The sequence below is a fragment of the Mus caroli genome, unplaced genomic scaffold, assembly GCF_978045245.1.
Source record: "Mus caroli unplaced genomic scaffold, Mus_caroli_1 scaffold_6, whole genome shotgun sequence".
Taxonomy (NCBI): Eukaryota; Metazoa; Chordata; class Mammalia; order Rodentia; family Muridae; genus Mus; species Mus caroli.
In genome coordinates, this window is record NW_028227261.1 from 110,859,755 (window position 1) to 110,881,830 (window position 22,076).

Genomic DNA, 22,076 nt, shown 5'->3' on the forward strand with positions numbered 1-22,076 from the left:
GGATTAAACCAAAACATTCATATAACATTTCTGTGTTCTTAAAGAAATCAAAATTCCTACTTTAGTGTCCATACATAATTTTTAAAGAGTAAGACTGCAAAGGTTTTTGCAATAGGGTCAGAATGGAGACCCCATCTAATTTTAGACAGACATCTGGTATGTCTTCCTAACATTTGGTAGCAGTACTTGATTTCAATGATTTCCTTTAATGGATTCATTAAAATAGAATAAATTCAATAAAATAAAATAAAATAAAATAAAATAAAATAAGGGGTGGAGAGATAGCTTGCTGTTAAGAGCACTGGCTGCTCTTCAGAGGGCCAGCACCCACATAGCAGTCCATAGCTATCTGTAACTCCTGTTCCAGAGGCTCTGACACCCTCATGCAGACATGCATGCAGACAAAACGCCAATCCATGCGAAATAAAAATAAAAATAAATTCATAAAAGAAAATAAATGGAAAATGCAGTAGAAATGATATGTGTACCAACTAATGAATGGAGAAACAGAACATGACATAATGAATTTCTGTTAAGTAATAGGAAGAAATGAAGTGCTGGCACAAGCCACCGCATGGAGGAACCTCAGAACATGGCACCATGCAAGAGAATCCAGGCACAAGAGAACTCACATTTATAAGGAATGTCAACCAATAGGGAAGCCCATAGACAGAAAGTGGGTGGGAGAATGCCAGAGACTGGAGGGAGGAGCGGACAGAGCTAATAGATAGGAACAGCTTTTCTTTGAGGACTACTGGAACTGTCTAGAATTTCACTGTGGCAATGGCTGCCGAACCTTGTAAATATCAAAAACTCCTGAATTTCTTTTTGGTGTTTCTTTTGAGGTGGACTGTCCCTAAATAGCCCAGGCTATCCTTGCAATCCTTTTGCCCCAGCCTCCAAAGTTTATGTGGGTCATAAACTTATTGGGAACAGCCGATGGGCGGAGCTAGAGGAGGCAGCTGGTCACATGGCATCTGTGGTGGGAGCAAGCTGAGGGAGGTGAATACTCTCTTCCTTTTTACTCTGTTCAGATGCCCAGCCCACAGATTAGCTCCATCCCCAGTTAAGGTGGGTCTTCCCACTGTAATTAACCTAATTTAGAAAAACAAAATTTAACAGACATGCCCAGGTATTTGTTTCCATGGTGATTTTTAAAATCCTGTCAAGTTAAGAAGCTTGCCCAGCTCAACCTCCTACCCCCAGCTCTGGGGAGCTAATGATTTGAGTTCCATCCCTGTACGCTTCCCTTTTCCAGAATGCACAAAAATGGGATCCTACAATGGAGAGCTGCTTCTTAGTCCATTGGGAGTGATGGCCTGGGTAGTAATGGTACATACCTTGATCCTCGTTGGGACACAATGGTCAAGCATCAACACTGTTTTTTTTTTGTTTGTTTGTTTTTTGTTTTTTGTTTTGTTTTGTTTTGTTTAAAGAATCCACAATTGGACACTAATACCATTTACTCCAGTGTAACCTTACATTATTGAAGGCATTGTGGATTATAGCAGGAAGTCTCATAATAGGATGAGATTAAAATGTGTGTGCCTCCCCACACCCACCTCACAGCAGCAAACCGACAGGCAACACTGTTGCTTTCTCTGTTGCTTAATGGGGTGAGGCGGGGCGGGGCGGGGCCGGGGGAGGGGGCCAGGATGCTTGATTCCTAGGCATGTGCAGAGACCACCGCCTTAGCTGCTCCTCCTTCAGGTTTGGCTCTCCCCTGAGAACACGCTGTGTGTTCTAGTTCTGGGATTTTCCTACCTTGGCCATTTTCTTTTACTTGGCATCCTAATTTAGCCAGTTCTACACATGTTGGCCTCCCTAACAGGGAGATACAACGGAGAGCCTTTATAGAGTGCACATCACCACAAGACTGGCTCTGAGGATTATAAGAGCTTGCTTACCCTTCACTACCACATCATGAAAGACCTGATTATTGCAGTTTGTTGCTTTTTTATGTGTGAATGTGCATGTGTGTGTGTGTGTGCATGTGTGTGCATGTGTGTTACAAGCACTTGAGAATGTGGGTTTCACACCCATTTTTGCACAATTCAGAGGCCAGAGGAAGACACTGGGCGTCTTTCTCTGTTACATTCTGTATTAAGATTGTGAGTCAGGACTCCCCTGGCCCAGAAGCTCTCTGCTTTGGCTAGGCTGGCTGGCCAGAGAGAGCCTGGGATTGACCCACCAGTCTCCATCACTCAATGCTGGGACTATAGCCAGAGAGTCATAACAGGCATTTTATGTGAGTGCAAGGAATTCAAAGGCACTCATTCTTATAGAGTAAGCACCCCTGCCCATTCAGGCTCCCAGCCCCCAGTAGTCTCTTTGGGTGGGTTCTTTATACTATCTTCAACAAGGAAGATGGCAAGCTTTAGATTCAGACAACTTGTTGGGATTATTAAATCTGGAATTTAAAAACTGCGGTGTGGGGCTGGAGAGATGGCTCAGTGGTTAAGAGCACAGAGGTCCTGAGTTCAATTCTCAGCAACCACATGTTGGCTCACAACCATCTATAATGGGATCTGATGCCCTGTTCTGGTGTGTCTGAAGACAGTCACAATGTACTCATATACATTAAATAAATAAATCTCTAAAAAACTACAACAACAACAACAAAACCCTGGCGTGTGTCAAGGGACCTAGTGATTACAGTTGGTATGAAGCAAAGACAGTTAAAAAACACTGTGGCTGAAATGAAAAGTTCCTGGTGCGCTCAGGAGTAGCCTGGATAAGGCTGAGGAGAGGATTTCTGAACTTAGGGAATGTCTGTAGACACGTTCAAATGCAACCAAAAGGAAAGAACATCCAAGAACTACGAGGCAAGGTCACTACAGAAGGTCCAGCACATGCACAATAAGAATATCAGTAGCAGAAGAAGAAGAAGGAGAAGGAGGGGGAGGAGGAGGAGGAGGAGGAGGAGGAGGAGGAGGAAAGGAGAAGGAGAAGGAGAAGAAGGAGAAGAAGAAGAAGAAGAAGAAGAAGAAGAAGAAGAAGAAGAAGAAGAAGAAGAAGAAGAAGAAGAAGAAGAAGAAGAAGAAGAAGAAGAAGAAGAGAAGGGGATGGGGAGGGAGAGGGGGAGGGGGAAGAAATCTTGGGTCTTGGGAGAGTGTGAAGGGCTCTGAGGATGAGGTTTTGGAGAGCGGCAACCTCTGCTGGGAGTGAAACTTAGATCTGTGCCAATGCCAGATGTGGTGCACACCTGGGATCTTAGTGCATGGAAGGTCAAGGCAGGAGGCCTGGAACTTCAGGGTCATCCTTGGCTACAGAGCAAGTTTGGAGCCAGCCTGGGCAAATGAGAAGCCAAGTCTCAAAAAGTAAGCAGACAAGCAAACAAACAGAAGCCCTATAACTAGACTTATTTGCTGATGTTTTTATATAAAGTGCTTTTCCTTGCCCGTGAGTACAGTAATTGTTGGGCTCTTAAATAATCCATTCCTGTGGCACACTATCTATAGTTTTAATTTTTTTTTTAATTCTTTTTTTAAAATTTTATTTATTTATTTATTTATTATATGTAAGTACACTTTAGCTGTCTTCAGACACTCCAGAAGAGGGCGCCAGATCTCGTTACGGATGGTTGTGAGCCACCATGTGGTTGCTGGGATTTGAACTCCTTTGAACCTTCGGAAGAGCAGTCGGGTGCTCTTACCCGACTTGCACGACACACACACACATTTTGTTCAGGGCTTACATCGATGTGTGTGGTGCACACGCACATGGAGGCTGGAAAACAAAATCTGGTGTCCCTCCTGAGCCACATGGTCCCCCTTATCTGGGACACACCCTCCCGGTGACATGGAGTATGCCAAGCAAGCTAGGCTGATAGGGCAGCGAGCCCCATAGATCTGCCTGTCTCTGCCTCCTCAGTACCGAGATTTCAAGTGTGAGCAACCGTGCTAGACTTTTCTGCTTCAGTTCTGAGGATCAGACTGAGGTGCTGTTGCTTGCAAAGCAAGCATATTACAGACTCTGTCATCTCTCCAGCCCCAGTTTGCAAAGCTTAAACTAAGTTGAAGTACCTTCAGGACTGTCAGCTCAAAGAGGCCTCTTTGTGCTGCTTACAGCCAGGAGGAAGAGATGCACGGCCCAGCCTGCAGCCTGACATGGGCAGTGGGCCACCATGCTTTAGAGGAGATGGCTAAAGCTAGTTAAACAGGGTATGGGGAGTGCATCTGTTTTAAAAAAAAAAAACAGAAAACAAAAAACAAAAACCTACTCACACAGTTCTCCAGTGACTGCAGATAATAATCTATAAATTTAAACCCTTCCTGCCCCCTTATCCACACATCCCTTTGCTGTGGGAAGGGCTTCTTTTTCATCCCCAAATCCTTAGTAGCCACCCCAGAGTCTACGTGGAGCCAGAAGACATTGGGGCAAAACAACCCTCAGCTCTTAGACTCTCAGAGCTTAAGCAACTGCCTGGAGCGTGAGAGCAAGTGTGGCTGCCTCAGCAGAGGCAAGTCATCCCCCTCTTGTGGTCAAAGCACAGTTAGGCGGTTGTTATTCCCCTGTTCCTGGGAAGACAAGCAAACACAGGACAGAGGGCAGGAACTCTCTTTTACATTCCTTTACAGAAAGAGTTCTGATTCACAGAGAACCGTCTGCAACTCTTTAATTGGATTTGTGGAACACAGGCCCTAAATTCCTGTGAGGCCTTTCGGCAAACTTTAAATTGCATCTGGGATTAAGACTGGCTCCCAAACAACTAGAACACTAAACTTTTCCAGGATCCTTGAGGGGCCCTCTGGAGGACCAGGTAAAGGGCAGAGGACAGAAAGCACAGAATACAGACTAGACAACTCTAGCAGCAGCTGGCAAGTGACACCTCCAGCTGTCTTTCCCTTGCTTTTTCACTGGACATGGGGAAGGGCAGCTAGCGCAGGGAGCAACACGATCCCCTCCCCCCCCACCACAGCCAACCATATATTCCTCTCTGCTGTGCCCTCTGATAGGACGGATATCTCCCAAGACATTTAAACAGAATCTCTGTGTATTCCAGGCCAAGAGACAAGGCTGGGTCAGGCAAGCCCCAAAATAAGACACTGAAACCATCTTTTTTTCCCCCAAGCCCAGAGAGCTTCCAGCACCTTCCTCAGCAGGAGATCTTCTGCTGGGTGAGCGCCCATCCCCACCATGGACTTGTCTGCCCAGTGGACACAGGCAGGGCTCTCTCTGTGGCCACAGCTTCTTCAGGTAGGTGAGAGGAGGAACAGAGATGGGATCAGAGGACAGATGAACTCCAAGGCTAGACCTTGGTTCTGGCTTCCACATCTCTCGGGTTCTTCATAGAGGAAAAGGAACAGGTATACCCAGGATGTCTCAGCTGGGGTGCACGGGTGAGGTGGAGTGAGGGCCATTGTAGAGGGGCAAGAATAAAAGAAAGTCTCTGCTTAATGTTAAGCTGACTGTCTAATTATCAAGGCTGACGAGAGAATGAGAGGTGTGAGCTATGTATCAGGTGCTAAAAACAACTGGGAAATGGTTTTTCTGGAAGACTCATACAGTAAAGGAAGAGAAGACACTTCCTGCCGTGGTTCACACCTCCCACGCATAGAGCAGTCCCTGCTGTGGCTGACACCTCCCACACATAGTGCTGTACCTGCCATGGCTCACACCTCCCATACACAGCTCTAACATCTCTGAAAACAGATCTCTTTTTTCCTCAACTATTCCTGATGCCTGCAGTTCAGCCCTGACAGCTGCACGAGGAGAGCTCTAAACTGAGTTTGGTTTCTCTCACCCATCTTCCCTAGCAACAGGGTAATAGTAAAAGAGAGTCAAAGCCTGACTACAGGGCAGATTTCTTAGAGGAAGATTTGGTGCATCTATTGTCTAGGCATGTCCTAGGGAGGGTGAGAAGGACCAAAGCTGCTCAACTGGACCTTTACATCCTCAGTAGACACAAATGCTGGACAAGAACATGCAGTGATGAGAGACAGGCTAGGGGGAGAGTGGAGAACCATCTGGGCCAGCCTATGGTTCTCTCGGAGCTTCAAGTTCCTCGTTGTTTTAAAACATCTCTTCTCTGTCTCTGTCTCTGTCTCTGTCTCTGTCTCTGTCTGTCTCTGTCTCTGTCTCTGTCTCTCTCTCTCTCTCTCTCTCTCTCTGTGTGTGTGTGTGTGTGTGTGTGTGTGTGTGTGTGCACGCGCACATGCCTGTACACAAACACATGTCACGGTGCTCATGTGGACGCCAGAGAACAACTTGAAGGAGTTGCTTCTCTCTTTCCATCTTTTGGGTCCCAGGAATTGAACTCTCCTCAGGCTTGGTGACAAGCCTCTACCCACTGAACCATCTCTCTGGCCCCACTTTCCTAATCTTAAATGTGAGAAGTCAAGGTTTGAGGCGTTCCCTAATGTACAGGTCTACAGTTCTTCCGTCCCTGAAGCACGTGGTACGCGTGGTTCTCTCCTTGCACAAGACCTCGGTAAGCCTGGAATTGTTTTCCCTACTTTGGAGAATGTATTGCAATGGAACTGCAGTGCCTTTCATGGTCAAGTCAGGTACAGCAGGGTTTGAGTTAGAAGCTGCAACTTAGAAAACTTCTCCAAAGCACAGAGTCCAGTCACAAGGAGTACACAGGAAGACACATGGGACACTTGTCCTTTCATAGGTACGGAACAGCCTGGTCCTACTGTTGATCTATAGGAGAGGCAATAAGGCAATACTTCTGTAAAGACCACCATGTGCAGCAGCCCCCAGACTCTACTGATAGTGCAACCCAGGGACAGCATCCATCAAACTCACAGGAAATGAAGGACAGGCACCATGCAACAAACAGAAATTCTGGCTAGACTCTAATCTGCCTGGCTACCGTATTCTCTCTCTGTGATGCTAACTTATCATCATAATGTCACTGTAAGGGCTCAGAATCAGAGTGACAGGAGTGAGGGAGACCATGCCAATAGCTAACATTACTAAGAGCAACTTCAGCCCAGAAAGGGGCAGGGATATTTGGGACAGGCAGAGGCAGCCAGATTAGTCCATGCCCCTCCCCTCCTCTGGAGCCATGTAGCATCCTACAGTCTCCTCCTTCATGATTTTCATGTAGTCCTGCATCCTTGAATAGACACACCCCTTTCCCCAGGCAGGCATGCTGGCTCCGCTGGCCTGACTATATCGTGTCCCTCCATCTATCTCAGTTGGCTACCAGAGGCTTTTCCTGCTTGAACCAATGCATCGTGATCTCTCAGGCAACCTAATAGTGAATTGTATCCCTTCAACACCGACTTTACATTTAATTATACGTTCTAGAACTATGCCCACATCCTGAGCCTGATGAGCAAGTGCTTGCTGTCTTCTGCTCTCTCAAGACGGGAAGAGAACATGCGAAATGGAAGGAGCCAATCAGTCTACGGTAGCTGAATTTGTCTTGCTGGGGCTATCAGATCACCCAAAGCTGGAGAAAACCTTCTTCATGCTCATCCTGCTGATGTACCTGGTGATCCTGCTGGGCAATGGCATCCTCATCCTGGTGAGCATCCTCGACTCCCACCTGCACACGCCCATGTACTTCTTCCTGGGGAACCTCTCCTTCCTGGACATCTGCTACACTACCTCCTCGATTCCCTTAGTCCTGGATGGTTTTCTGACCCCCAGGAAGACCATCTCCTTCTCAGGATGTGCCGTGCAGATGTTTCTCTCCTTCGCCATGGGAGCCACAGAGTGTGTGCTCCTGGGCATGATGGCGTTTGATCGTTATGTGGCCATCTGCAACCCCCTTAGATACCCTGTGGTCATGAGCAAGGCTGCCTATGTGCCCATGGCCATCAGCTCCTGGGTGGCTGGTGGTGCTAACTCCTTGGTGCAGATCTCCCTTGCGGTGCAGTTGCCTTTCTGTGGGGACAATGTCATCAATCATTTCACCTGTGAGATCCTGGCAGTCTTAAAGCTAGCCTGTGCTGACATCTCCATCAATGTGATCAGCATGGGGGTGGCCAATGTGATCTTCCTGGGGGTTCCAGTTCTGTTCATCTTTGTCTCCTACATCTTCATACTCTCCACCATCCTGAGGATCCCCTCTGCCGAGGGGAGGAAGAAGGCCTTCTCCACCTGCTCTGCCCACCTCACCGTGGTACTTGTCTTCTATGGGACCATCCTCTTCATGTATGGGAAGCCCAAGTCCAAGGACCCACTGGGGGCAGACAAGCAGGATGTTTCAGACAAACTCATCTCCTTATTTTATGGGGTGCTGACCCCCATGCTGAACCCCATCATCTACAGCCTGAGGAACAAGGATGTGAAGGCCGCTGTGAGGAGCCTGGTAGGTCAGAAATGCCTGATTCAGTGATAGGAAGTGGGTTACTTCCCAGTTCCGTGCACACCAGGGCTTGGCTGGGAATGGTCAACCATTCAGCATAGCTTTGATCGCTAGCCCTGTAGATCAGTCTGGACTGAGTTCTTCGTGAGTGACTGGGCTGGACCATGAACTCTTTAGAATAGACACTGATTGTACAAAATATCCTATAACCAAGAAAAAGTGCTATGAAAATTAAGTGTTCTTTGTACACTAATGAAATAAGCAATAAAAACTGAAAAAATACACTTCTCTCTTTGTCAGTAAAGTCTACTTGGGGTGTGTATGTCAGGTCCTTTTCCCCTACTGTACAATTGGGAGAACCCTGTGAGAAGAACTCAGTGCTTGTTTTGTTTTTTATTTAGACTCCAAGCTGGTCTGGAATACATAATCTCTCTCCATGCTTAGCCCACTCACACCACTTCAACGTTTCCCCTCACCCTCTTCAGTCAGTCCCCACCTCTGACCCCATGGAGCTCCCTCAGTACATTCTAGAAAGTTTTCTTTTCTCTATAAATTTAGGATAATAGAGTATGTATTTACTTTTACACCTGATCTTTTTTTCTTTTCCACATTCATGTTTTAGATATTTTATCCAGTGGTAACATATATTAACAAAAAGGGGCCATGAATTCAAGAGGGAAGCATGGGAGAGGAAAGGGGAGGGGAAGAGGGAGGGGAAGGGGAGAGGGAGGGAGAGGGGTAGACATGATACAGATATAGTATACTCATGTATAAAATTCTAAAAAAAAATTCAAAAATGTTTGATATATCTAAAGCAGAGTTTGAATGGAATGTTAAAAATTTAACTATATGCCAGGATGTATGACCCAACTTTTCACTTTAACAAGCTAGAAAAATTACAAAGTAATCTAACGTGGGTAAAAGGAAATTATTCAAACAACCACAGCAAGTAGGAAAGGGGCAATAGAAAGCACTGACAAATCCAAACAGATATTATAGAAGACAACAGCATTGACAAATCCCTTGTATGGCTCAGACAGTGATAGAAAGATGGACAGAGAGTCGGGTGACTGACAGACAGTACACTATCAAAATCAATCGTGAAAAAGAGTTACTGCTGACTTACAGATATCAAATGATAGTAACAAGAATATGACTAATTACTTTAGGGACATGAAATTTGACAATTTAAACGACATGCACAAGTTCTCTGAAAAAAAAATCCAGTTTACAAAACCATTAAAAGAGGAAACAGAGGCATTTGAGTTCCTGGTAGCTGAAGAGAGGAGGCTTGCGCGTGAACATCCAGACAGTCTGTTCCACTGACAGCCGGCTCCGTAGAGAGGACGCCCGGATGCCTCCGAAGCAGGAAACGGAGAGGTCGTTTTAATTAGAAAATAGCTGTACACATACTGTGGAATAATTCAATGGTGCTGCCTAGAGGAGACATAAAATGCTGCAGAAGAGCTGAACGAGCCTTTCTGGTGGAAGGTACATCACTAAAATGTCGAGAGAAGTGAGGACACTAAGAGACTCCACTCATGAAGCTTCGGAGGGGAACAAGAACTCTGTTAGGTCATGGGCGAGAGGCTATTCATGTGACTGCAGTTAAAAAATAATGTAGCTACATTTCTGTGTTCTGATAAATTGAGTGGGGGCTGAATTTAAAAGCGAGAGGCCAGAGACTTGCTGAGCCCCTTGCCATGTGGTGAGGGTGATGAGAGGCGCCCACAGACTTGCTCTCCATCCATGGTGTGGCACAGCTGGGCCTTAGACACACAGAGCCACACCAGCCACCAGGCAACTCGGTTTCGGGTAACGGACAGAGGCTGGAGGGGGTGGGGGAAGATGTGCGCAGCCCCGCTCACAGCCATGCCACACGGTGGGCTGTAAACACTTCGAAGCCCACTAGCCTTCATGCCATGCAGCAGCACAGATAGAGGAGGTCACCCAGAGGCTGCCAGTCATGTGGCCCTCCTACCGTGGGAGACACTACAGTGTACAAGTATGTGGTGAACAGATTTCAGGGAAAAAGAAGTGGAACTGTTTGAACATTAAGAAGAGAGATGGAGGCCGGGCGTGGTGGCGCACGCCTTTAATCCGAGCACTCGGGAGGCAGAGGCAGGCGGATTTCTGAGTTCGAGGCCAGCCTGTTCTACAGAGTTCCAGGATAGCCAGAGCTATACAGAGAAACCCTGTCTCAAAACAAAACAAAACAGAAGAGAAGATAAATGGAACTGGAGATGAGAGGGTGGAGAGGAGCAGCTGAGGTCGTGATGAAGTCCCAACCCATTCTGCCTCTGAGAGTCATGTCTGGGTCCCTGACTATGCAGCTGCAGGGGTCGATAACTGTGGCTCATTTTACCACTTAATATCATGGGAATGACCCTGGTCTGGGCAGCCACCAGGAACCATTTGGCTGTTCAGGAGTTGTGCAGAACTGGCCCCACTCCTCACTGGGTGGGGCACTCTGGAGAGCAGGCCAAGCAGCACGGTGGATCTGGCACTGGTGGCTGGGACATGGGTGAGCCGGCCTGAGGATGTGAATGTGAGAGAGCAGACCCCACCTTATCTGTTTTGGGAAAGCTGGCCCCAGAATCATGAGAGCCTAATCGGCCCTGTACCTTGCCTGGGCAACACTGGATCCAGCCCTGATGGTGAAGGCACAGGTGAGCCACTCCCGATGTTGTGAGCATGGGAGAGCTGCCCAGGCCCTCACAGGCTGTAGTGGGAGAGTAGGCAGGCCTCGCCCTTGCCCTCACTCATGCCTTAACTATGCATCACCCTGGAGCTGGCTCTGGAGGAGGCATGAATGTGGGTAAGCCAGTTCCAGGGTATAAAAGCAGCAGCGCTGACCCTGCTTCCCGTCTATGGCTGCCTTGGGTGGCCTAGCCAGAGAAGTGCTGGAGAGCTTTCCCTGGTAGTGTGGATAGAGGAGAGCTAGAGGGCTGATAAAAGTTCAGCTGTCACCTAGGCCCAGATCCAGGGCTCGGGTGGCCTAGCCAGAGTAGTGCTGGAGAGCTTGCCCTGGTGGTGTAGATAGAGGAGAGCTAGAGGGCTGATAAAAGTTCAGCTGTCACCTAGGTCCAGATCCAGGGCTCTGAGTTGGTCCACCCCAACACCTATATCATCTGTGAATGGTTGGAACACACAGTTCTGCTGACCCAACACTTCAGGATCTTCATGACACAGAGTAACAACAGGATAACCCGGAGTAGTCCAGATGAGGATCCAATATCGATGGTGTCACAGAAGCCAAAGATCTTGAACCAAATCAACGACTCATTGCAGGGAATATTTTCAAGTGAAGATGTATAGACACAAGGTGTCTTAGTTAGGGTTTCCATTGCTGTGAAGAGACACAATGACAACATTTAATTAGGGCCAGCTTACAGGTTCAGAGGTTCAGTCCATTATCATCAAGGCAGGAAGCATGGCAGCGTCCAGGCAGACATCATGCAGGAGGAGCTGAGAGTTCTGCATCTTGTTCAGAAGGCAAACAGGAGAAGACCAGTTTACAGGCAGCTAGGAAAAAGGTCTCTCAAAGCCCACCCCAATAGTGACACACTTTCTCCAATAAGGCCACACCTCCTAATAGTGCCACTCCCTGGACCAAGCATATTCAAACCATCACAGAAGGATATACTGTGGGACATGGCTGTGACATACTACAACTTCCACAATGAGATGGTTTTTTTGGTTTGTTCTGTTTATTTTTGTTTGTGTGGGTATATGTTTTTCTTTGGGGTAGAGGTTAGATGAGTGGGACGGGGGTACATGATGTGAAACGTACAAAGAACCAAAAAGTTTTTAAAGGGGGAGAAATAGAAAATTTGAACAACTCTACACCTATTAAACTAGCTGAAGTCATTATTAAAACAAAGCTACAAAGAAAGCTACCCGCCCAGAAGGTTTGGCTGGAGTATTATTCCTATTTTTATCCTTATCATTATTGACAGGATCCTACTATGTAGCCAAGGCTGACGTCAGAAGTGTGATCCTTTTATTTAGCCTTCTAAGAGCTGGGATTATAGGAATGGACCAACTTGCCCAGACAAGGTAAATTATATCAATCACTTAAGGAAGAAATAATCCAAATTCAAGACAAAAGAATAAAAGAGCTCCACTCCCAGGAGCTCTAGCACACCCAGGATCTTAAGATTAGGGGTGAATAGGACACAACATCTGTTCCAACACCACCAGGAGTACCTGGGACCAGCAGGATCCAGGGATGCAGGAACCCTGCCCTACCAATGGCTCAGGTTCCTTCTGGTGGGCGCAGGTTTACCTTGGGAATAAACTCTGCAGGAAGTCCCTCAGCACTCAGAGAAGGCTCAAATTCCAGGCAAGCTAAAACAGCCAGGATCCCAGGATCCTAGGAGCTTGGTCACATCAGGATCTCAGGGTCCCAGAGGCAACTTGACTCCCAGGAGCTCTGAAACACCCAGAATCACAGGCTCACAGAGACGGATGAACTATGAGGAGTTCTGACACAACCAGGGTTACAGGAAGGACAGGGCCCAGTCAGGCAGGGAGGGCAGGTAGCACTAGAGATATTAAGATGGCAGGAGGCAAGCATAAGAACATAAGCAATAAAAACCAAGGTTACTTGGCATCATCAGAACCCAATTTGTCCACCATAATAAGTCCTAGATACACCATCACACCAGAAAAGCAAGATATGGATCTAAAATCATGTCTCATGATGGGATAGAAGACTTTAAGAAGGACATAAATAACTCCTTTAGGGGCTGGTGAGGTGGCACAGTGATTAAGAGCACTGACTGCTCTTCTGAAGGTCCTGAGTTCAAATCCCAGCAAGCACATGGTGGCTCACAAACATCCGTAATGAGATCTAACGCCCTCTTCTGGTGTGAAGACAGCTACAGTGTACTTACATATAGTAATAAATAAACCTTAAAAAAGAAGAGAAAAGAAAACTCATAAGCTTTATTTAAAAAAAAAAAACTCCCTTAAAGAAATACAGGAGAACACAGGCAAACAGGTAGAAGCCCTTAAAGTGGAAACATAAAAACCCCTTAAAGAATTAGAGGAAACCACAATCAAACAGGCAAAGGAAATGAACAAAACCATCCAGGATCTAAAAACAGAAATAGAAACAATAAAGAAATCACAAAGGGAGACAACCCTGGAGTTGGAAAACTTAGAAAACGGATCAGGAATCATAGATGCAAGCATCACCAACAGGATACAAGAGACAGAAGAGAGAATCGCAGGTACAGAAGATACCATAGAAAATATTGACACAACAGTCAGAGAAAACGCAAAAGGCAAAAATCTCCTAACCCAAAACATCCAGGAAATCCAGGATACAATGAGAAGACAAAACCTAAGGTATAGAAGAAAGTGAAGATTCCCAACTCAAAGGACCAGTAAATATCTTCAACAAAATTATAAAAGAAAACTTCTCTAACCTAAAGAAAGAGATGCCACTGAATGTACAAGAAGCCTACAGAACTCCAAATAGACTGGACCAGAAAATAAATTCCTCCTGTCACATAATAATCAAAACACCAATGCACTAAACAAAGAAAGAATATTAAAAGGAAAAAGGGTCAAGTAACATATAAAGGCAGACCTATCAGAATTACACCAAACTTCTCACCAGAGACTATGAAAGCTAGAAGATCCTAGGCAGATGTCAAACATACCATAAGAGAACATAAATGGCAGTCCATACTAGTATACCCAGCAAAACTCTCAACTACCATAGTCAAAGAAACCAAGATATTCCATGACAAAACCAAATTTACACAATATCTTTCCACAAATCCAGCCCTACAAAGGATAATAAATGGAAAACACCAACACAAGAAGGGAAAATACACTCTATAAAAAGCAAGAAAGTAATCTTTCAACAAACCTAAAAGAAGATAGCCACACAAACATAATTCCACCTCTAACAACAACAACAACAACAACAACAACACCGGGAAGTAGCAATCACTTTTCCTTAATATCTCTTAATATTAATGGACTCAATTCCCCAATAAAAAGACATAGACTAACAGACTGGATATGTAAACAGGACCCAACATTTTGCTACATACAGGAAATGCACCTCAGTGACAAAGACAGACACTATCTAAGAGTAAAACACTGGAAAACAATTTTCCAAGCAAATGGTCCTAAGAAACAACCTGAAGTAGCCATTCTAACATTGAAAAAACAAACAAACAAACAAAAAACAACTTTAGCTGAAAGTTATCACAAAAAAGATAAGGAAGGACACTTCATAATGGTCAAAGGAAAAATCTACCAAGATGAACTCTCAATTCTGAACATCTATGCTTCAAATGCAAGGGCATCCACATTCATCAAAGAAACTTTAATAAAGTTCAAAGCGCACATTGCACCCCACACAATAATAGTGGGAGACTTCAACACCCCACTCTCAGCAATGAACAGGTCATGGAAACAGAAACTAAATAGAGACACATTGAAACTAACAGAAGTTATGAACCAAATGGATCTAACAGATATTTATAGAACATTTCACCCAAAGCAAAAGAATATGCATTCTTCTTAGCACCTCACAGTACCTTCTCCAAAATTGACCATATAATTGGTCATAAAACAGGCCTCAACAGATACAAGAAGATTGAAATAATCCCATGCACCCTATCAGATCACCACGGTCTATGACTGGTCTTAAGTTCCAACAAAAACAAGGGAAAGCACACATACTCATGGAAGCTGAACAATGCTCTACTCAATGATAACTTGGTCAAGGAAGAAAGAAAGAAATTAAAGGGTTTTTAGAATTTAATAAAAATGAAGACACATCATACCAAAACCTATGGGACACAATGAAAGCAGTGCTAAGAGGAAAACTCATAGCTCTAAGTGCCTCCAAAAAGAAACTGGAGAGAGCTTACACTAGCAGCTTGACAGCACACCTGAAAGCTCTACAACAAAAAGAAGCAGATACAACCAAGAGGAGTAGAAGTCAGGAAATAATCAAACCAAATAGAAACAAAAAGAACTATACAAAGAATCAACAAAATCAGGACCTGGTTCTTTGAAAAAATCAACAAGATAGATAAACCCTTAGCCAGACTAACCAGATGGTACAGAGACAGTATCCAAATTAATAAAATCAGAAATGAAAAGGGAGACATAACAACAGAAACTGTGGAAATCCAAAAAAATCATCAGATCCTACTACAAAAGTTTATACTCAACTAAATTGGAAAATCGGGATGAAATGGACAAATTTCTAGACACATAACAGGTGCCAAAGTTAAAACAGGATCAGATAAACAATCTAAACAGTCCCATAGCCCCTAAAGAAATTGAAGCAGTCATTAATAGTCTCCCAACTAAAAAAAAAAAAAAATCCAGGACCAGATTAGTTTAGCCAAGAATTCTATCAGATCTTTAAAGAAGACCTAATACCAATACTCTTCAAACTATTCCAGAAAGTAGAAACAGAATGTACACTACCCAATTCATTCTATGAAGCCACAATTACACTTATACCTAAACCACACAAAGACCCAACAAAGAAAGAGAACTTCAGACCAATCTCCCTTATGAACGTTGATGCAAAAATACTCAATAAAAATTCTTGCCAACCAAATCCAAGAACACATCAAAATGATTATTCACCATGATCAAGTAGACTTCATCCCAGGGATACAGGGATGGTTCAATATGCGGAAATCCATCACTGGAATCCACTACATAAGCAAACTCAAAAGAAAAAGATCACATGATCACTTCATTAGATGCTGAAAAAGCATTTGACAAAATTCAGCATCCCTTCAGATTAAAAGTCTTGGAAAGATCAGGAATTCAAGGCCCCTACCTAAACATAGTAAGAGCAACATACAGCAAACCAGTAGCCAACATCAAACTACTTGGAGAGAAACTTGAAGCAATCCCACTAAGATCAGGGAATAAACAAGGCTGTCCACTTTCTCCCTACCTATTTAATATAATACTTGAAATCCTAGCTAGAGCAATTAGACAATAAAAGGACATCAAAGAGATGCAAGTTGGAAAGGAAGAAGTTAAAATATCACTATTTGCAGATGATATGATCATGTTTAGGTGATTCCAAAAATTTCACTAGAGAACTCCTAAAGCTGATAAACGACTTCAGCAAAATGGCTGGATATAAAGTTAACTCAAACAAATCAGTAGCCTTCCTCTACTCAAAGGATAAACAGACTGAAAAAGAAATTAGGGAAACAACACCCTTCACAATAGTCGCAAATAATATTACATACCTTGGTGTGACTCTAACCAAGCAAGTGAAAGATCTGTATGATACGAACTTCAAGTCTCTGAAGAAAGAAATCGAAGATCTTAGAAGATGGAAAGATATCCATGCTCATGGATTGACAGGATTAATGTAGTAAAAATGGCCATCCTGCCAAAAGCAGTTTACAAATTTAATGCAATCCCCATCAAAATTCCAAATCAATTCTTCATAGAGTTAGAAAAAACAATTTGCTAGTTCATTTAGACTAACAAAAAACCTAGAGTACCGAAAACTATTCTCAACAATAAAAGAACTTCTGGGGGAATCACTATCCCTGACCTCAAGCTGTACTACAAAGCAATAGCGATAAAAACTGTATGGTATTGGTACAAGGACAGACAGGTAGATCAAGGGAATAGAATTGAAGACACAGAAATGAACCCACACACATATGGTCACTTGATATTTGACAAAGAAGCTAAAACCATCCAGTGGAAAAAGTCAGCATTTTCAACAAATGGTGCTGGTTCAACTGGTAGTCAGCATGTAGAAAAATGCAAATCGATCCATTCTTATCTTCTTGTACAAAGCTCAAGTCCAAGTGGATCAAAGAACTCCACATAAAACCAGATACACTGAAACTTATAGAGGAGAAAGTGGGGGAAAGCCTAGAACACATGGGCACAGGGAAAAATGTCCTGGACAGAACACCAATGGTTTATGCTATAAGACCAAGAATCAACAAGCCAGGCAGTGGTGGCACATACCTTAATCCCAGCACTTGGGAGGCAGAGGCAGGTGGATTTCTGAGTTTGAGGCCAGCCTGGTCCTCAGAGTGAGTTCCAGGACATGCAGGGCTATACAGAGAAACCCTGTCTGGAAAAACAAAACCAAAACCAAAAAACAACAACAAAAAACAATCAACAAATGGGACCTCATAAAATTGCAAAGCTTCTGTAATGCAAAGGATACTGTCAATAAGACAAAAAGGCAACCAACAGATTGGGAAAAGATCTTTACTAATCCTACAACAGACAGAGGGCTAATATTCAATATATACAAAGAACTCAAGAAGTTAAACCCCAGAAAAATCAAATAACCCTATTTAAAAATGGGGTACAGAGCTAAACAAAGAATTCTCAACTGAGGAATATTGAATGACTAAGAAGCACCTAAAGAAATGTTCAGCATCCTTAGTCATCAGGGAAATGCAAATCAAAACAACCCTGAGATTCCACCTCACATCAGTCAGAATGGCTAAGATCCAAAACTCAGGTACAGCAGATGCTGGTGAGGGTGTGGAGAAAAAGAAACACTCCTTCATAGCTGGTGGGATTGCAAGCTGGTCCAACCACTCTGGAAATCAGTTTGGTGGTTCCTCAGAAAATTGGACATAGTACTACCTGAGGACCCAGCTATACTACTCCTGGGCATATACCCAGAAGATGTTCCAACATGTAATAAGGACACATGCTCCACTATGTTCATAGCAGCCTTATTTATAATAGCCAGGAGATGGAAAGAACCCAGATGTCACTCAACCAAGGAATGGATACAGAAAATGTTGTCCATTTACAGAATGGAGTACTACTCATCTTTTAAAAATGATGAATTCGCTGGGCATGGTGGCGCACGCCTTTAATCCCAGCACTTGGGAGGCAGAGGCAGGCGGATTTCTGAGTTCGAGGCCAGCCTGGTCTACAAAGTGAGCTCCAGGACAGCCAGGGCTATACAGAGAAACCCTGTCTCGAAAAAACAACAACAACAACAAAAAGATGAATTCATGAAAGTCTTAGGCAAATGGATAGAACTAGAAAATATCATCCTGAGTGAGGTAACACAGTCACAAAAGAACACACATGGTATGCACTCACTGATAAGTGGATATTAGCCCAAAAGCTCTGAATAACCAAGATACAATTCACACACCACATGAAACTCAAGAAGAAGGAAGACCAAAGTGTGGGTGCTTCGGTCCTTCTTAAAAGGAGAACAAAATACTCATAGGAGCAAATATGGAGATAAAGTGTAGAGCAGAAACTGAAGGAAAGGCCATCCAGAGACTGTCCCACCTTGGGTTCATCCCATATACAGTTACCAAACCCAGACACTATTGTTGATGCCAAGAAGTGCATGCTAACAGGAGCCTGATATGGCTGTCTCCTGAGAGGCTCTGCCAGAGCCTTACAAATACAGAGACAGATGTTTGCAGCTAACCATTGGACTGAGTGCAGCATCCCCAATAGAAGAGTTAGAGAAAGGACTGAAGGAGTTGAAGGGGATTGCAACTCCACAGGAAGAAAAATATCAACCAACCAGACCCCCCAGAGCTCCCAGGGACTTAGCCATCAACAAAGGAGTAATCAACATGGCTCCAGCTGCATATGTAGCAGAGGATGGCCTTGTCATGCATCAACGGAAAGAGAGGTCCTTGGTCCTATGAAAGCTCCATAGATACCCCAGTGTAGGGGAACTGAGAGTGGGGAGGTGGGAGTGGGTGGGTGGAGGAACACCCTCATAGAAGCAGGGTGAGGGGGGATGGGATAGGGTGTTTCCGGGGCGGGGACTTAGAAAGGGTATTATATTTGAAATATAAATAAAGAAAATATCCAATAAAAAAGAAAAGAAGAGAGAGTGAAAAAGAAACAAAACAAACAAACAAAAAGAATTCTTCTATGCCCAAAACCCAGAAAATACTTTCAATACAAACAACAGAAAGTTTCCCAAATCTAAGGGGAGAGGCTCATGAATGCACAGGAGGCATAGAGTACATCAAATAGACAGGGGAGGACAGAACCCCTTCCCCAATAGTAGAATGATTAAAACACTAAATATATAGAACAAAAAAAAAGTGTACTTAATTGTGGTACTGTAAAAGGCAGCCTGATTTCTGGTCAAGCTAGGTTTCAAACCCAGAGACCCAGCAGATTCATCTGCAAGGGACAGAAGGCCTGTTTGCCATGCTCCCAGACATAGGCTCCTAACACGAGGCCCCAGCTCCATAATTCTGTGACCATCAGTCACATAGGCTGTCCAGACTCCACCCCCACAGTTACCTGGCAACAGCAAGGTAGCCCAACCCACTCTAAAAGGGGTTGCTTGGCCCCTCCTCTCACTCAAGCTCTTGCTCTCTTACTCTTGCATCTTGCTCTCCTCATACCCCTCCCTTCTTCTCTCTCTCCACATGGCCATGGCTAGCCTCTAAATCTCTTCTCTTCTCTTCTCTTCTCTTCTCTTCTCTTCTCTTCTCTTCTCTTCTCTTCTCTTCTCTTCTCTTTTCTCGTCTCTCCTCTCCTCTCCCCTCCTCCTCCTCCTCCTCCCCCTCCCCCTCCCCTTCCCATTCCCCTCCTCCTCCTCCTCCTCCTCCTCCCCCTCCCCCTCCCCTTCCCATTCCCCTCCTCCTCCTCCTCCTCCTCCTCCTCCTCCTCCTTCTTCTTCTTCTTCTTCTTCTTCTTCTTCTCTCTCTCTCTCTCTCTCTCTCTCTCTCTCTCTCTCTCTCTCTCTCTCTCCAATAAATCTCTAAAACCATGGACTGCTTCCTTTCTTATAGACTTGCCATACTGGAGTGATGGGACAGGCCTTCCCCTAAAGAGCCACGTCTAATCTCCTGCAGAAAGGTCTCCCAGTGATTCCAGCCACCAGACCAGACCAAGGACTCTCGCCCATGCAGGAACCAACCAGCACCTTCTCCCCCTGCCCCTTCTCCCTTCAACCCTGGGGCTGACCGAGCCCACCCTGGGGCCCCCACTGTGTTCTTAGCTCTTTCACGACATCCATTGGCATCTGGGATGTCCGAAAATGAGAACCTGCCGTCTCTGGCCTCCGTGAGGCCCAGAGACACCAGAGCCATCTCTTCCACAGTACCCAACAGTCTGTAGTGCCAGAGAGTTGGAGACTTTGTCTTTCCCACCCCCCGAGCAGGGTCTGGGGGTCTAACACACCCATCCCGCGGAGGTTCCGTGGGGTCCTGGGGCAGTCTCCTACATTCACCGGTCCAGTCTCCCTGATCTCTGGCATTAGCAGCCCCCCCCTTTATTTCCCCATGCCCAGCACCTAGCACTGAATTCTACAAAAGAGAAACACAAGCCCATCAAAATAACAGCTCATCTCTTACAGAAACTTTAAAGCCCATAGAGGTAATTGAAAAATGTTTCTTAGGTTCTGAAAGACCACAGCTGACAGCCATGATTACTGCTCTCAGCAAAATTGTCTGTCATCATTAATGAAGAAAGAAAAATATTCCAAAAGTAAGCTAAAGGATTTTATGAACATCAAGACCATGCTATCCAGGCTACTGGGATGAGTTCTGTGGAGTAAAGAGAAGAACACACACATCTAAGAGGCTGCGGAGGGAGTGTGGTATAACAGTGGTTAAGCAAGTGAGGATTTGGGAAACACCAACTGCTACCAAACCAACAAAATGACAAGAATTAATATAAACCTTTAATAATTTTGAATATTAACAGTCTCAATTATCCAACCAAAAGATACTGGCTAACAGATTAAAACAATAAACAAGAACAGAATCCATGTATTCAGTGCTTCCAAGAAACACATCTCGCCACCAAAGATAGGTACTACCTACAGTGAGAACATGGGTAAGGATGTTCTAAGCAAACAGACCCAGAAAACAAACAGTGTCAACTGTTCTCCCATCAAAACTAGTCAGGAAAGATAGAGGCAATTTTATACTAATTAAGTGAATGGCCCATCACAACACTATATTTATATCTATGTCTACGTCTACGTCTACGTCTACGCCTACGCCTACGCCTACGTCTACGTCTACGTCTATCCCTATGTCTATCTCTATCTCTATCTCTATCTCTATCTCTATCTCTATCTCTATCTATATCTATATCTATATCTATATCTATATCTATATTTATCTATATCACAAAGGTGCACCTAATTCCATTAACAAATGGTGCTGGATATAAAGTCACAGGTTAACCCCATGCAGTAATAGTGGAGATGCCCAGTATCCCGATTTTACCAGTTGATTAGTCATAAAGACAAAAACTAAACAGAGGAACATCAGGAATTAAATGACATCACAGATCAAATGGATTTAATATAATCTACACAAGATCCCATCCAAACACTTTAGAGAATATGTATTCTTCTCAAAAGCCTAGGAATCTCTCTCTCTCTCTCTCTCTCTCTCTCTCTCTCTCTCTCTCTCTCTCTCTCTCTCTCTCCTTGTTAAATATTTTCTCAACAGACATCCATTAATCCCCCTCTCAGCTTCAGTTCCATCCCACCAAATGACTATAGCCCTCCACTCCCCTTTTCTGTGAACATTCAGGGAATTCCTGACTATACAGTATATAAACCCATTGCTTCCCAGACTCAGGCATCACATGCCAGCATTCACCCTATGAGTGTGGGGCATGTGATCTGAGTTCGAACTTGAAGCAATAAAAGGCTCTTTTGCAAGCTGCAGAGGACTTCGAAATCCTTGGGGTCATCTGGGCTTCCCCGTGGACTCAGGGCATAACAGAGAAACTTGCCAAGAACAAACAGAAGCCTATTACTCCAGAGACTGCTGAAAAGCTGGCGAGGGATCTGAAGGCTGTC

The 22,076-nt window shown here is 44.5% G+C and overlaps 1 protein-coding gene across 1 annotated transcript; it reads left to right on the plus strand.

Moving 5' to 3' along the window:
- The first annotated feature begins 7,339 nt into the window (after positions 1-7,339).
- On the plus strand, positions 7,340-8,296 carry LOC147004333 (olfactory receptor 13C7-like). The gene has a single exon (XM_085838458.1). It carries the CDS (start codon positions 7,340-7,342, stop codon positions 8,294-8,296), a length of 957 nt encoding a protein of 318 aa, XP_085694584.1.
- Positions 8,297-22,076: the final 13,780 nt, after the last annotated feature.